The 13,822-nt window shown below is 26.8% G+C and overlaps 1 protein-coding gene across 1 annotated transcript in view; it reads right to left on the bottom strand.

The window, feature by feature from the left end:
• Cdc5 (cell division cycle protein 21) overlaps nt 1-13,822 on the bottom strand; it is a 58,002-nt gene that overhangs the window by 36,225 nt on the left and 7,955 nt on the right. The window contains exons 3-6 of the mRNA XM_075360735.1: nt 7,493-7,623; nt 6,982-7,097; nt 4,342-4,554; nt 2,063-2,197 (exon numbers count right to left, since the gene is read on the bottom strand). Of these exons, the coding sequence (XP_075216850.1) occupies nt 2,063-2,197; nt 4,342-4,554; nt 6,982-7,097; nt 7,493-7,623 (595 nt within the window). The remainder of the gene's footprint in view (nt 1-2,062; nt 2,198-4,341; nt 4,555-6,981; nt 7,098-7,492; nt 7,624-13,822) is intronic.

Raw genomic sequence — 13,822 nt, 5'->3', positions numbered from 1 at the left:
CGTAGGACTTCATCTATGCCGTTCATTGTTTCTTCTAAATCCTTTTTATTCTCGGCTAGAATTACTATATCATCAGCAAATCGTAGCATCTTTATCTTTTCACCTTGTACTGTTACTCCGAATCTAAATTGTTCTTTAACATCATTAACTGCTAGTTCCATGTAAAGATTAAAAAGTAACGGAGATAGAGAACATCCTTGTCGGACTCCCTTTCTTATTATGGCTTCTTTCTTATGTTCTTCAATTGCTACTGTTGCTGTTTGGTTCCTGTACATGTTAGCAATTGTTCTTCTATCTCTGTATTTGAACCCTAATTTTTTTAAAATGCTGAACATTTTATTCCAGTCTACGTTATCGAATGCCTTTTCTAGGTCTATAAACGCCAAGTATGTTGGTTTGTTTTTCTTTAATCTTCCTTCTACTATCAGAATTATATGGAATCATATATTTTTGAATCATATCATTAATTTTTCTCTTCATATACATAAGGATACTTTCCTGCACATATAAAAATAATGATGACCTCGCATCGAATACACCTATTTACCCAGTCTCACTGTCCTGTCTCATTGAACAAAGAACACATCACCACTTCCGTGCGAGCCAACTCAAAACACGTCTCCACTCCATGACTGCTAAATTCACACTAGCCCCGAAACAAAGAATGTCAGTCTGGCTGCCCCCGCCAGACGCCCGTTCGTATTTATGCACGTACACACTTTTTTCTGAGAATGTATATGCTCACACCAGTCCACGATGACATCACCGTCTGGCTATCCAGACCATGTCAGACATCAAAAAACAAAGTTATGTAATACAATTTCTTATCAAACTAATTACGTTTTTTTAACTATTAAAATAATATAATACTATTGCCTATTTTCTGTTTTTAATATCAGCTAAGCCAAATGAATATTAACTACCTTTCAAAATATTGAAACTTTTTTCTTTATGACAGAATATATATTGTTCGTAACCAACAAAATTTAGAATGGTTACACCTTCCAACAAACCTGACATGTTCAAAGAATGCATCACTCTAAATATCCAATCGGCAGTATGGATGTAGCAGGTATGTAACCAGTAGAACACTACTGAGAAGATATCAAGAATGATACAGAATAATAGATAGTGAGATGAACAAACTACACACAAAAGGATAAAGAAACTAGAAAAAGAACCCCACCTGAAGAAGTGATGAAGGAAATTCCCAAAAAATTACTAGATACAGAAGCACAAATTACTGATCAATTTTGCATTGACTGGGAAAACAATATTATAAAATAATTCAACTAATTACAATATGCTGGAAAAACTTACTTCTTAAGATAAAGATTTACCTTAAGAAAAATCCTTGTCCAACCCAGATTCCATTTAACAGAACTATAAACTGTTCACCCAGATCTCCACTGTTAGATAAAAGCCTTTTTTAATTCTTAATCATATAATATTTAAATAATAATTTACTCATTTTTTTCAGGCAGAAAGTAGTTTTGAATTAGCATTTTGTTAAAAATTTTACCTACTAAGCAATAAAATATTACTTAATATTATTCTTTAATTTCTACATTGTAAGAGTGACATGTCAGTCATTCTGTGACCATTTTTTTCTCTGTACATATTTGTAAGTTATATATAATCAAAAACAAAGTTTAAATCAAAGTTCACAGAGAAAAAACTTTGGATTTTTAAAATTTTTACTTTTCTTTTTTACCTTTCCTACTCAATATCAATCATTAGTCTAACTGGTTGGTGCAAAATAGAAAGTAATATATTGTCAAATAAAAATAGCTCTCATAAACTGATAACATTTATTGTTAAACTATATTTTATCTAGATATTTTTTTAATACCTAACTATTCCTCATAATTATCCTATACATTTTTACATGAGTTACATAAAATCAGCTCTAACAGCTATATATTCATGGCTGTACAACAGTCACTAGCAGTGATATTTCACTTTTAGACTAACTGAAAACAATTTAATTGATTCTCACTGAAAAAAATCACAACACAAAAATTTATTTATAAAATTAAAAAAAAACGATAAATTATCTTACAGTATCTGATATTTGAGGTTCTGGAAGGACAAGTTTACTCCTTTTCTTTGCTGGTTCTTGATTTTGTAACATCGCCATTGGAACATCATTCTCTTTTCTTTGCTTTAATTTTTGTTTATCTTTTCTTCTCTCTTTCTGTGATAAAATAACAATAAATTAAATGTTAATAAATTTTAAATAGTTTCAAACAATTCAACTTCTAAAAATTTAAAAGTAGAGCTACTTCTGAGGTTAACCTATTTCAGAATTCTCCAGAACGTGCACCTTGAGTATGCTGAATGATAATAACTGCAACATCTAGAAATTTTCCATTAAATTACCAACATCTAAAAAGCAGAAGCACAAGTATGGGTAAATAAAAGAATTAATTAAACATTTTTTTCTAAATTCACTAATGGTGCTGTGTACAATTTTATAAGAAAATAACATATTTGCTAAAATGCCCAAAAAACTGTGAGGGTAATTATTTAGTTTAAAATGTTTTAGTTTTTATCAACTCAAATTAACTCAACTCAAATCAACTCAAATTAGCAAGTTTTGAAAGCTTTGTTTTAAAAAAAAAATTACTCAAGACCATTTTTAGAGTAAAATTTCTCTCTGGTTTTCTTTCATTACATGTTTTTTTAAAGGTTCTGATTTTAGTTAATATTTCTTTAACATTTAAGTCTGTTTTTATAATTCTAAAAATCTTATAATTAAATTAGATTATCTTTAATTAAATATTGTGAAATTTTTAATTCTAAAACAAAATTCAACTACATTTGTGGATTTATTCTTGATAAATGCTTTATCTTTACATTTTCAACTACTTTGTAAATGAAGAGAAAAAGTTCTGTAAATACTCATACATTACAAAAACATTTACTTACTTTTTTCAAAAGATAACATAATAATACAATTGAAAAATTAAATCTCAATAATAATTATGGATATATGTATATATTACTTACAGCCAAAATAAATTTTTGATAGCCTACATAGATTTGTACATAAACTCTTCTTTTTTTTTTTTTAAATAAAGTTACCACTTATCCATCTATATTATAATTCTTGTTATTTACATGCAGCAATGAAATCTTATAAATGGTATCATATACTGTTCTATTTTAAAATGAATCCTGGTGAGTGCATTGGTTATTGTTATTTTTTAATAATATCTATAAAAACATTTACATCTTTGCTTAATTTCAAAAGTGGGTCAAAATAATTTTGAATAAGTAGGGTGAAATAAGGAACATCTCATATTTGTTTACTTCATTAGGATAAGTGATTTTTCAATAGAAATGTTTATTGATATCAATTTTTACTGAAAAAATTATTTTACTGTTTTATATATTATGATTATTGTTAGGCTATTTTGGAATTTTTTCTTCATTTGACAAGAAAGCACTAACTTGCTCTTAATAAGAATAAGGGATGTAGGTGAAGGTCATTAAAGTATTAACGTTTTTTCTTCCAATTTGATAACCTGTGTGATATGATTTTTATTATTAGTTTTATGAAATAAATAATCTAATATTTCAGCATTTACAGAAATTCAAAAAAGTATAGTAGATACCGATTTTTGAAAATATAGACATTTTTAAAATGAAGGAAAACTGATGTTTACTAACTTGGAATTCAAAATAATACGAACTGCTTGCTATAAAAAAAATGTTAATTTGTTATGATATAAAATTGATAAAAACAAAAATATTATGAAATTGATTGCAAAAACTATGCTACAAAAAAAATTCTTAAGTCCATGAACACCTCATCAATTCATATATTGCAAAACAGAAAACTAAATTTTTGTATATTTGTACTAAGAAATTCACAATTTTTTGTATTATTTCAAAGATTACATTACTGGTAGCCATTTTAAAAAGATTTATTGGAGAGTTTATATAAATATAATGTTGACTTTTTACTTTAATCCAATAAAAAAAATTATTCATTAGTTTTTGTCTGTAGACATATATTATAAAAAGGTATGTTAGGATATCATTATTACAAGAGAGAGTATTGTATATCATTCACACACATATACATAAACTTTCCTTAGCCTATCAGAGGAAGGTTCTGAATTAGTTGTTATTGTATTTTTATTTTTTTAATCTGTACTGGCCATTGTCAAATATGCTCTACTCTGTATTTGCTGTTTATGCTCATTATTTTGGTGGAAAAGCACACTTGGGCAAGCATTCCAAATAAGTTAATTATAAAAATAAATTAAATGGAAATTACATATTACACTAAAAATTACAATAAAATGAATAGAGAAAAAGGTTTTAGCACACCTCTTCTTTTTCACTACGAAGTTCTCCATCTAAATGCTGTTGTCTAAGTCGCCCAAAGTCTGGAGCAAGAGGATCAATTGTTTCATTTGATGTATCATAAAATCCAGCCATTGGTCTTTTTTCAAATGGTATTTCAGCATTATAATCAACACCCCTTTTCTTCTTTTGTCTAGGTGCTATTTCAATTCCTGCTGCTCGTAATTCCCGCCTTTTCTACAAAATTACAAAACATTACTAAACCAACTAAAAATTTAAAAAAGTATGAAAATAAACAAACATATTTTTAAAATTAAATCTTTAATTATTTTTTTAAAATTAAGGTCCATTTTGAATTTGCTCCCTATATACACAATGTGAACAGATGGCACTACTGTAGCTAAATTATTTCAATGAATATTGAAATATTAGCTGTTAACAACAACAGTTAAATCATTTTGTTGTTTATATATTCATCCATTTATAATGAGTGACCCAATAAATGAAAGTATGAGAAGTAATCAGATTTCTGATGGCAAAAAACAATTTTGCAGCTGAAACTCACAGGAAAATTTGTAATGTTTACAAGCCGAATATTATGAGTGACACTAAACTAACACAGTGGTATTGTTCATTTCAAGGATGAATGTTCATGATGAAGAACATACTGGCTCGCCATCAGTGATAACAGATGATTTGACTGAAAAATCTGGGAAAAAAACCAACATTTCAATATGTTGCAATTGTCTGTGATGTTTCCTGATATCTTTTGATCTTTAATTTATGAGGTTTTGGCTGAAAAATTGGGCTATAAAAAATTATATGCCAGATGGATGCCAAAGAAGTTAACCATCATACACAAGGAAAATGTATGGCTGCAGCACATGAATTTTTGCAGCATTACAAAACTGAAGATGATGAATTATTTGATCACATTGTTACCAGAGATGAAATTGGATTTCTTACTCAAACATCAAGAAAAAGCAGTAGTCGATACAATGTCAACATTTATCATCTCTTAGACCAAAGAAGTTTAAACAAGAACATTCAGTAAAGAAGCTTTGGCTAGTGTTTTTTGGGACAAAAAGGGTCTTGCTAGTCAAATTTAGTGATATAAAACTACTGTGAATGCCGATATGTATTGTAAAACATTACAAAATTTCAGAAGAGCTATAAAAACCAAACAATGTGGGATACTACTACTCATGGGATTTTGGTTTTGTACAGCAATACCTGGCCATACATGTCAAATTCAGAGTTTCTTGAAGAGGGTATGAAAAAGCTAATGAAACATTAAGAAAAATGTGCTCAAGTTGAAGGTAATATATAAGCTATATATAAAAGTAGTAAATAAAAATAGTTTTTATGGTAATAAAGTTTGTTCATAATATTTTTTTTAGTATTGTTTTTATTTAAAACAGACTTTTTATAAGAGCACACTTTGTATTATTAATCAGTGTTTTTTGTCTATAAATCATGATAAAAATTAACTAAAATGTTAGATCAAATGTAATAGAAAAAGGTGCCCAAAAATAGCAGCATGCATATTTGGTATGAATATTCATTCAACTTAAAAAAGGAAATAATATATAATACGTGGTAAAAAACGATTTTAAAACAAATTTTACCAAAAAGAATCAGTATGCAATTAATCAGATGTTAAAAACACTGATTTTCTTCTTCTTTTTTTTCAATCAATATTAGTAGGCCATTTAAGTCTTTAAAAGATAATTGGCAGGTACCACTAGTTCTGTGGCAAATAGTATTTGTAGCGTCAATTTCTATTTACCGTTTTGTTTATTTTGTAATTTTTTTTGCAGCTAGAAGTGGGCAGTAAGAATTGTCTTATAATGCTTTAATTTCCATTTTTTTTAAATATAGCATTAAATTTTCATGAGACAAATAAGTAATTTTAACATATATTTTAAATCTATAAATATTTTATTGTTGAGTGCTGTTCACATTCATGCATATTATTATAATTTTTATAAATCAATTACTCATAGATAGTTTAAGTTAACATACAAATAAAAAACAATGGCACAATAAAATCTAATAAATGCTTCTTTTAAAATAAAATATTGTGCATTTGGTTAAAATTTAGTGCTCTTCTCAGTTATATCTAACTTATCAATCTAAATATAATTATTTTTTTAAACTTAAACCTATGGTATAATTTAAAGACCTTTTTTCAAATAATTAAATGTCATTAATCATATTAATATATAAAAACAAAAACTTGTAATGTTTAAAATTAAATGCATTTAATGATATAATGAACAAAATTCATTTTCTTTTCAATGAAATAGAATAAATAAGCAAAATGTCCAGTAGCGTTTAAATATGATTTTTTTTCAATGTAAACTTAGAAAATCTCACTACTACTAGATCCTGAAGGCTAAAGCAAACATGTCTGCAATTTCCCAAAAAAGTTAAAAACAGAATGAGTACCAAATAAGAATCTTGAACAACAGTCCACATTATAAGCCAGACATATTTTTGAAATCTACGTATAATAAATCATAATAATCTGTAAATTCAAATAATACTAATAAATAAGCAAAAAAGGAAAGAAATTGTAATTTTATACATACAAAAAACAGGCAAAGAAATTAGAAAATTTAATGGTTTACTTAATTATAATTAGATAAAAATAATATGAACCTGTAATGCCGCTAATCGTCTTGCTTCTTCTAACTGTTTTTCTCTTGCTTTACGCTTTGCTTTTTTTCCTTGTGTATTTGCAAGACGTGCTCTAGCTTCAGATAACATCTCAAGTTCTGAAAGTGAAAAAAGTGAGACGTTATAACCAACAATTTACCAAAACTATAAAAGTTTTACTAATTTCACAGCACACTACACTAATAGAACAACCCACATATTTAGAGTAGCTGTAATTTAGAACTAACTTACAAGAACCATGTTTTATACATTTATTTATTATTTATTTTTTTTAATCTGAAATATACTTACAATGGGCTGCAAACCAGTTACAATTTAGTAATTTGTATAGTCTAGTCACATACCAATTACTGAGATAGTGATCTTGATTTAATCACAATAACCAAAGTAGTGTGTATGTTGTATTACACACATTACTTCAACATTTTGAATCTATTCTAGTTAAGTTAAATAACTTTTTTAAATTTTAAATAACATCCAGTACAATACATACCATCTTCATCCATATCTTTTGGATCGGGACGAGCTGGTTTTGTTTCTGGATTTGGATCAATTTCTCCAGGTTTAAGTTTACGAGGATCATCAGCAGCATCTTCACCTTCTTCTTTTTTTTGTGCCTGATCTCTACAAAAAAAGAAATGGAATTGCTTATCAAAAATTAACAAAGAGAATCTGTGGACATGAGTAAATAAGTGTAAAATATCAAATACAGTTGAGGAATCTGAAAAGGAAAAGAAAGTAGAAATGACCTCCAAGAAGACTAGTAACTTTGTGAGGAAAATTATAATCTATGTATAATGTTTTATAAAAATTATATCCATTTACTACTTAATACCAAACAAAATTTGATAAAACTTTCACATTTTATAATTAACTATATCAACTTACTTACCCATAATAAAAACTTTTAAAATAAAACTTTTAAACATTAAAACATTTCCTCATAATAAAAGGCTTAAGAGTTGTTCTTAAATAGTTTTAAAAGGTACTTACGTATTAACGACACCGCAGCTACAGCTTTATTTAAAATTGAGTATTTATTTTATTGAGTCTCTTTATTAATTTTAAGAAATGGTTATTTATTTTATAAACATAATTTAACCAAACTTAACCTACGCTCGCTAACCTTGATTAATTAACACCGTAATTTTTTGAGTATTTATTTAATAATTACTGAAGTTATTAAATAAATACTCAAAAAATTATGGTATTAATTAGTCAAGGTTAGCGAGCGAAGCGAGTATAGGTTAAATTTGGTTAAATTATATTTATAAAATAAATAAAAGTTATTTTTATTGAATCTATGTTAAACTCTATATCGACCCATTTTCCACCGAAATCCGATTGACTACTTTGTTTTTAAATAAAGCTGTAGCTGCGGTGGCGTTAATACGTAAGTACCTTTTAAAATGTTTTAATAATATATATAACACTATCTGCCAACATAATTTATTTCACATTTTAAATAAATACAGTAGAACCAGCTTGTATAATTGGAGGCCAGAAAATATGTTGATAACATTTTATTACAGTTCTAGTTAATGACACACTGAATTTGGATCATATTTATTATAATGTTATACTTTCTGCAAATTCATAAATATGATGAATCAGACCAAATAGTATGTATATTTATGGATAATATACAGTTCTGCTATACAGTACAACAAAATTGTCTACTTACTGTGAATTTCATATAAATATCAGCTCCAACTATATTATTTAAAATAATAAAATTTTGTGAATAAAGTCAATAATGTGAATAAAAAGTTTAAAAGTTAAAATGGTTAACAAAACACAAATTAAAAACATATTAATTGTATTACATACATTCAATAAATATTTTAAAAAATTAAAAAAAAAAGAAATAACAAAGTAGTTGTAAAAAAAAAATTAAACAATGTATCACCCCAAAATTGATTTTTTTCAAATCTCAGAAATTAAATTAAATTCTTTACTTAAATGACAATTTCAGAACATGATGTAATCTTTGTTGGATATTTTTCTACCATGCAATATTATTCAAGCTTTTTTATTTAATTAAAAAAAAATTTAATTAGTGAATTCATAAGCAATTTATTCCTTTCTTTCACATGTTTGTTATAACAGGTGAATTCAATTTTTATGTAAAACTTATAGGTAAACAGTAAAAAAGAACCTTTACAGACTGACCAACATCTGAGTACAAATGATAGTATAATTAGTTTTAAAGAACTGTTTTAGCAGTTTATAACAACCAAAAGCCAATAAAATTGAGCCTTCATCTTTGTAATATATTTTCAAATTAGGTTATGAATGTATTTATACTCTTTAGTCAATTTGGTTCTACAACTGATCATTAGGCAAGGCTCAACTATAGTACCTAAAACTAACATTCTTCTATTAATTTTACTAATAAAAATTTATTTCTACTAAACAGTAAAGGTTTAGAAGTATTTCTCAACATACAGCTGCAATATAAAGTTTACAAAATGGTAATTCACTTCTACTAAACCCTCCTTCTACAAACATTGATCATCAAGAGATCACAAAAAAATTATTATTTATTTATTAACATATGATGTTTATTAACTACAAAACTGAAATATAATTTTTTTTAAAGTGCTTTGCTAGTATTTTCACATACAGAATAATATTAAAGTATGGAAACGACTTAATATTTCAAAATTGAGATAGTAGGAGATAGAAACAAGTGTGGGTCTACATAAGTTACAAAATAACTATCTTATGGTGTGAAATTTTTGTCCGCTATCTTAGATCTGCCATATTAAATCAAGTATTTTTTTTAAGTAGGAAAGTGAACATGTAATACATGATTTTAATGTAAAGTTTTATTTGGAAAACAATGATGAAAGCCATTTCTTGATAAATTAATTAATTTTTCAGGTATAAGAAAAACTCAAAAAAGTTGCAAAAACAGAAAAATCATGATTCTAATAAAATGAGGTAAAACGTCCTGCAATAACTTTTTTATTTTGTATTATTTTCAGAATTACATCCAGTAACAAACTTTGTACAGTTAATGTTGGAATTATGGAATTAATGGCCCAAACTGTAATAATAACAGCATTCGTACTAATAACATTAATACACAATAGCTAACAATTTGGAATATTACTACAAATTAAATGGATAGGTCAACTGATATTATTTACTTTAATTATCCACAACATTTAATTTTAAAATTTAGTAATGTTTTCTAAAAACGTACTTGACTGAAGACTTCAAGAGCATTTAGACTTATTTAAATGCTCTTAAACGTAATTCGGTTGAGTTTCTTCCATGTTTTATTACAATAACTGAAACACGGATTCACCATTACAAATAAAGACCAAGAGCAGTCCAAACAGTTGATGGAAGCAAGTGAAATGTACCATAGATAGTGAAGAGGTTCCATCTGCAAGAAAAGTCATGGTTACAGTTTTTCTGTGATTCTTGTGGTGGGGTGTTTATAGATTACCTAGAAAAGGTAGGGCCATCACCAGAGAGTATTATGGTTCACTATTGGACCAACTGAAGAGTGCTATTCAGGCTAAATGTCTACATCTGGCCAAAAATAAAGTGCTCTTTCACCACAATAATACACCTGTCTCAGGTAGTTGCAGCAAAACTCTATAACCTAAACTTTGAAGTATTTTCATATGCACCATATTCACTGGATTTGGCTTCCAGTGATTATTACTTCATCTTCCCAAACCTGAAGAAACGGCTCTCTGGACAAACATTCATTTCAAATGATTAGGTCAAAGCTGAAATAACCACTTATTTTGAAAGAGTTGGACAGATTACATTATACTGAGGGTATTAAATATTTGAAAGTGGCTGGTCTAAATGTATCAAATTGCAAAGTGACTACTTTGAAAAGAAGGAAAATTTATGGAAAATCTTGTGTTTTCTTTTACTGGCCAAAAACTTTTCAAACAACCCTCATATTATATAACTTAACTAAATATGTTTATCTTTAACACATGATCAATTTATTTAGCTTATTTGTAATTGATGAATAAAGTCACTTGATGAAAAACCATCATAATAAAAATAAAGAATAATAAACAATTATTTATTACTAAAATTAACAAAGAAATGATTAAAATTAAAAAATTTTGTGAAAATTATTTGATTTTTTTGGTAGTTTTGAATTTGGTTGTTAGAATTTTGGTAGTTTTTTTTTGTTGATTTGAATTTGGTAGTTTTATAACTTTCCTGCATTCATTGGTATAAACTAGTTTCAATAATTTATTTCAATTTATTCTAGACTATACTAGAATAGATACCATAAAATGACATTAACTTTATTTTGAAATGTTAAATATAAAGATAAATGATCATAACATTTATTGAGAATGAATGTCAGATGCTTAAAGGTACATTACAGCATTGGTATAAAGAAAGGCTAATAAAATGACAGAATTTTGAAAATTATGTGACTTAATATAGTAAATAAGTAGAATTGATAAATTTTGAAAGAGACAATTTTACAGAAGTATTTAATAACAAAAAACAAAAGTAATAAAAGAATGGGGAAAAAACATGAAAAAAATTGGAGCGCAGTACATAATAAAACTGGGTCCAAAATTGAAAGGAATTTGAATTAACTGCCAAGTTTTTGTTAATGTTATTGCAATTTTTTTGGATACTCTCAAAATGGTAGTGGTACAAGTAAATCACATAAATGAAATCAAAAGAAAAAGTAGGGCTAAAAATTTCCTCCAAAAAGACAGAATTCATTACAAACATCATCCCTAAATACAAAAAATCAAAAAAAAATCAATAAACTTAAATATCTGGAAGAAATAATCCAAATGAATGGTTTAGATAAAGAAGCCAATATAAAAAAATGAGAAAAATGGAACTGGCTCACAAACTAACAAAAATATTTATAACAAAAACAAAAAAAAAAAAACATTTCAATAAATCCCAAAATCAGTCATTACAATAGAGTTAACAAACTAAGAATGTATCTTCAGCTTGAAATTGGGTGAAATAATTATAATATAAAAAAAGAAAGGAAAATCTTGAGACAATCCAAACCAATAAAGATAGATGAAAATGAATACAAATTCAAAAAATAGTAAAGATTTTCACCAATACTATGAAAATGAGAAAATAAATTATCATTAATCAGAAAAAGAAGAGCCAAATTCTTCGACCAACTTATGAAAATGAATGATAACAACATCGTCACAAAACAAATCTTCAACCACATTTACAACAAAAATTACAGAAATCAACAGTCCTCAGTGGTTCAAAAAGACCTAAAAGAAATAGCTGAAGACATAGTACAAGGCACAACAATATTCAGAAAGCAGATACAAAATTTACGCGTTTCAAAGGGAAGAAGAAAAAACCAACATCTGGTCAGAAGACAAAGGCAAAAAACAAAGCAAAAGAATAAACTATTGGAACACCAGGAAAGAAAACACCCAGAAGAAAAAAAAATAAATAAAAAATTCTGCTTCACATGCTCCTCAATCAGCAAATTCAAAAAAATAAAAACCAGAACCAAGTTGATATATTAAGTTACAGAAAACAAAAAAATTGAGGATTTAAAATTCTGTGAAAAATATTTTCAGATTAAAAAAAATGAAGATTTTTTAAATAAAATGATGACAAATGAAAAGTTATTAAAATTAGCTTGAAATCATTCATTTCAATGTAGTAAAAATTAGAATAAAACTTATTTTCTTTGAAAAATGTATAGTACAAAAACTGAGAAATAAAATAATGTATTTTTCTGAAAATTTCTGTAATAAAAAAAGAACAGTATTAGGTTAAGTCATACTGGCATATATAAGTGTTCAGTCTATTAGGTCATATGATCAGATTCACATTTACATATTCTACTTATTTAATGTTTTCATCATTAAATATCACTTTTTATTTTTGAAGTAGATATATGACAGTTCTTATACAAAACATAAATAAATAATAATAATACTGAAATCAATTGACCTACCACTTTTTACTTTAATGAATGAACCAACAGAAATATTATAATCACCCAAACAGACAAAAATATGCAGCAAAGGTTGCATATAACTTTCCTGTGTTTGCGCCCAACAGATTTTTATTTCAAACATGCGATAGGGTTTAAGTATTAATGACTTAACGATGCACTATTTAGAGTACAATTGAGAAAAATATCAAAATTTTCAATAAAAAGTTTTGGGTACCATTTGACGCACTTGCCTGACAGCTATCTCATCAATTAATAACAGCCAAGTTCAACCAATTATGTTCCAGCAAAGTTCCTTGTTAAAAAAAAAAATTGTCTTTTACATTTGTACATGTCTTCTATATTTCTAAATTTATACTAGATGCAGTTGAATTTTCAATCATGAAAATTAAAGTTTAAAATTTCAAGTATGTTTTTCAGTTCTCGTTTTTAGAGACCTAAAAGGCTATTTATTGGAGTAATTATCTGCTTCAATAAGTCAGCCCAATTTAGTTCAATGTTTTTTAATAAGACTAAAAAAAAAATTATAGTATATTAAAAAATATAAATGTGGGTATCAAGATGTCCCCTTGTCTGATGGGATCGAACATTCGGCCAAAGGTAAGATTGTTATTTATACATATATAAATAAAAATATATATGTGTGTGTGTGTGTGTGTGTGTGTGGTGTGTGTGTGTGTGTGTGTGCACATGTGCCAAATTTTATCTGTTTTTTCAATGAGTTTTCCAGATGAGGTAAAAACTGTTGAATATTGCTGCCTTAATATGATCAACTTAAAAGTTTGGAATTTAAATGGACTTTCTTCGAACTAAAGTTTAATTTTTTACAACCACTATAAAAAAATGAAAATTCAAAATGACAAAAAT

Source organism: Lycorma delicatula, chromosome 3 (genome assembly GCF_047948215.1).
Source record: "Lycorma delicatula isolate Av1 chromosome 3, ASM4794821v1, whole genome shotgun sequence".
NCBI classification, from domain to species: domain Eukaryota; kingdom Metazoa; phylum Arthropoda; class Insecta; order Hemiptera; family Fulgoridae; genus Lycorma; species Lycorma delicatula.
The sequence above is the reverse complement of the archived record's forward strand: the minus strand, read 5'-3'. Positions and strand labels throughout refer to the sequence as shown.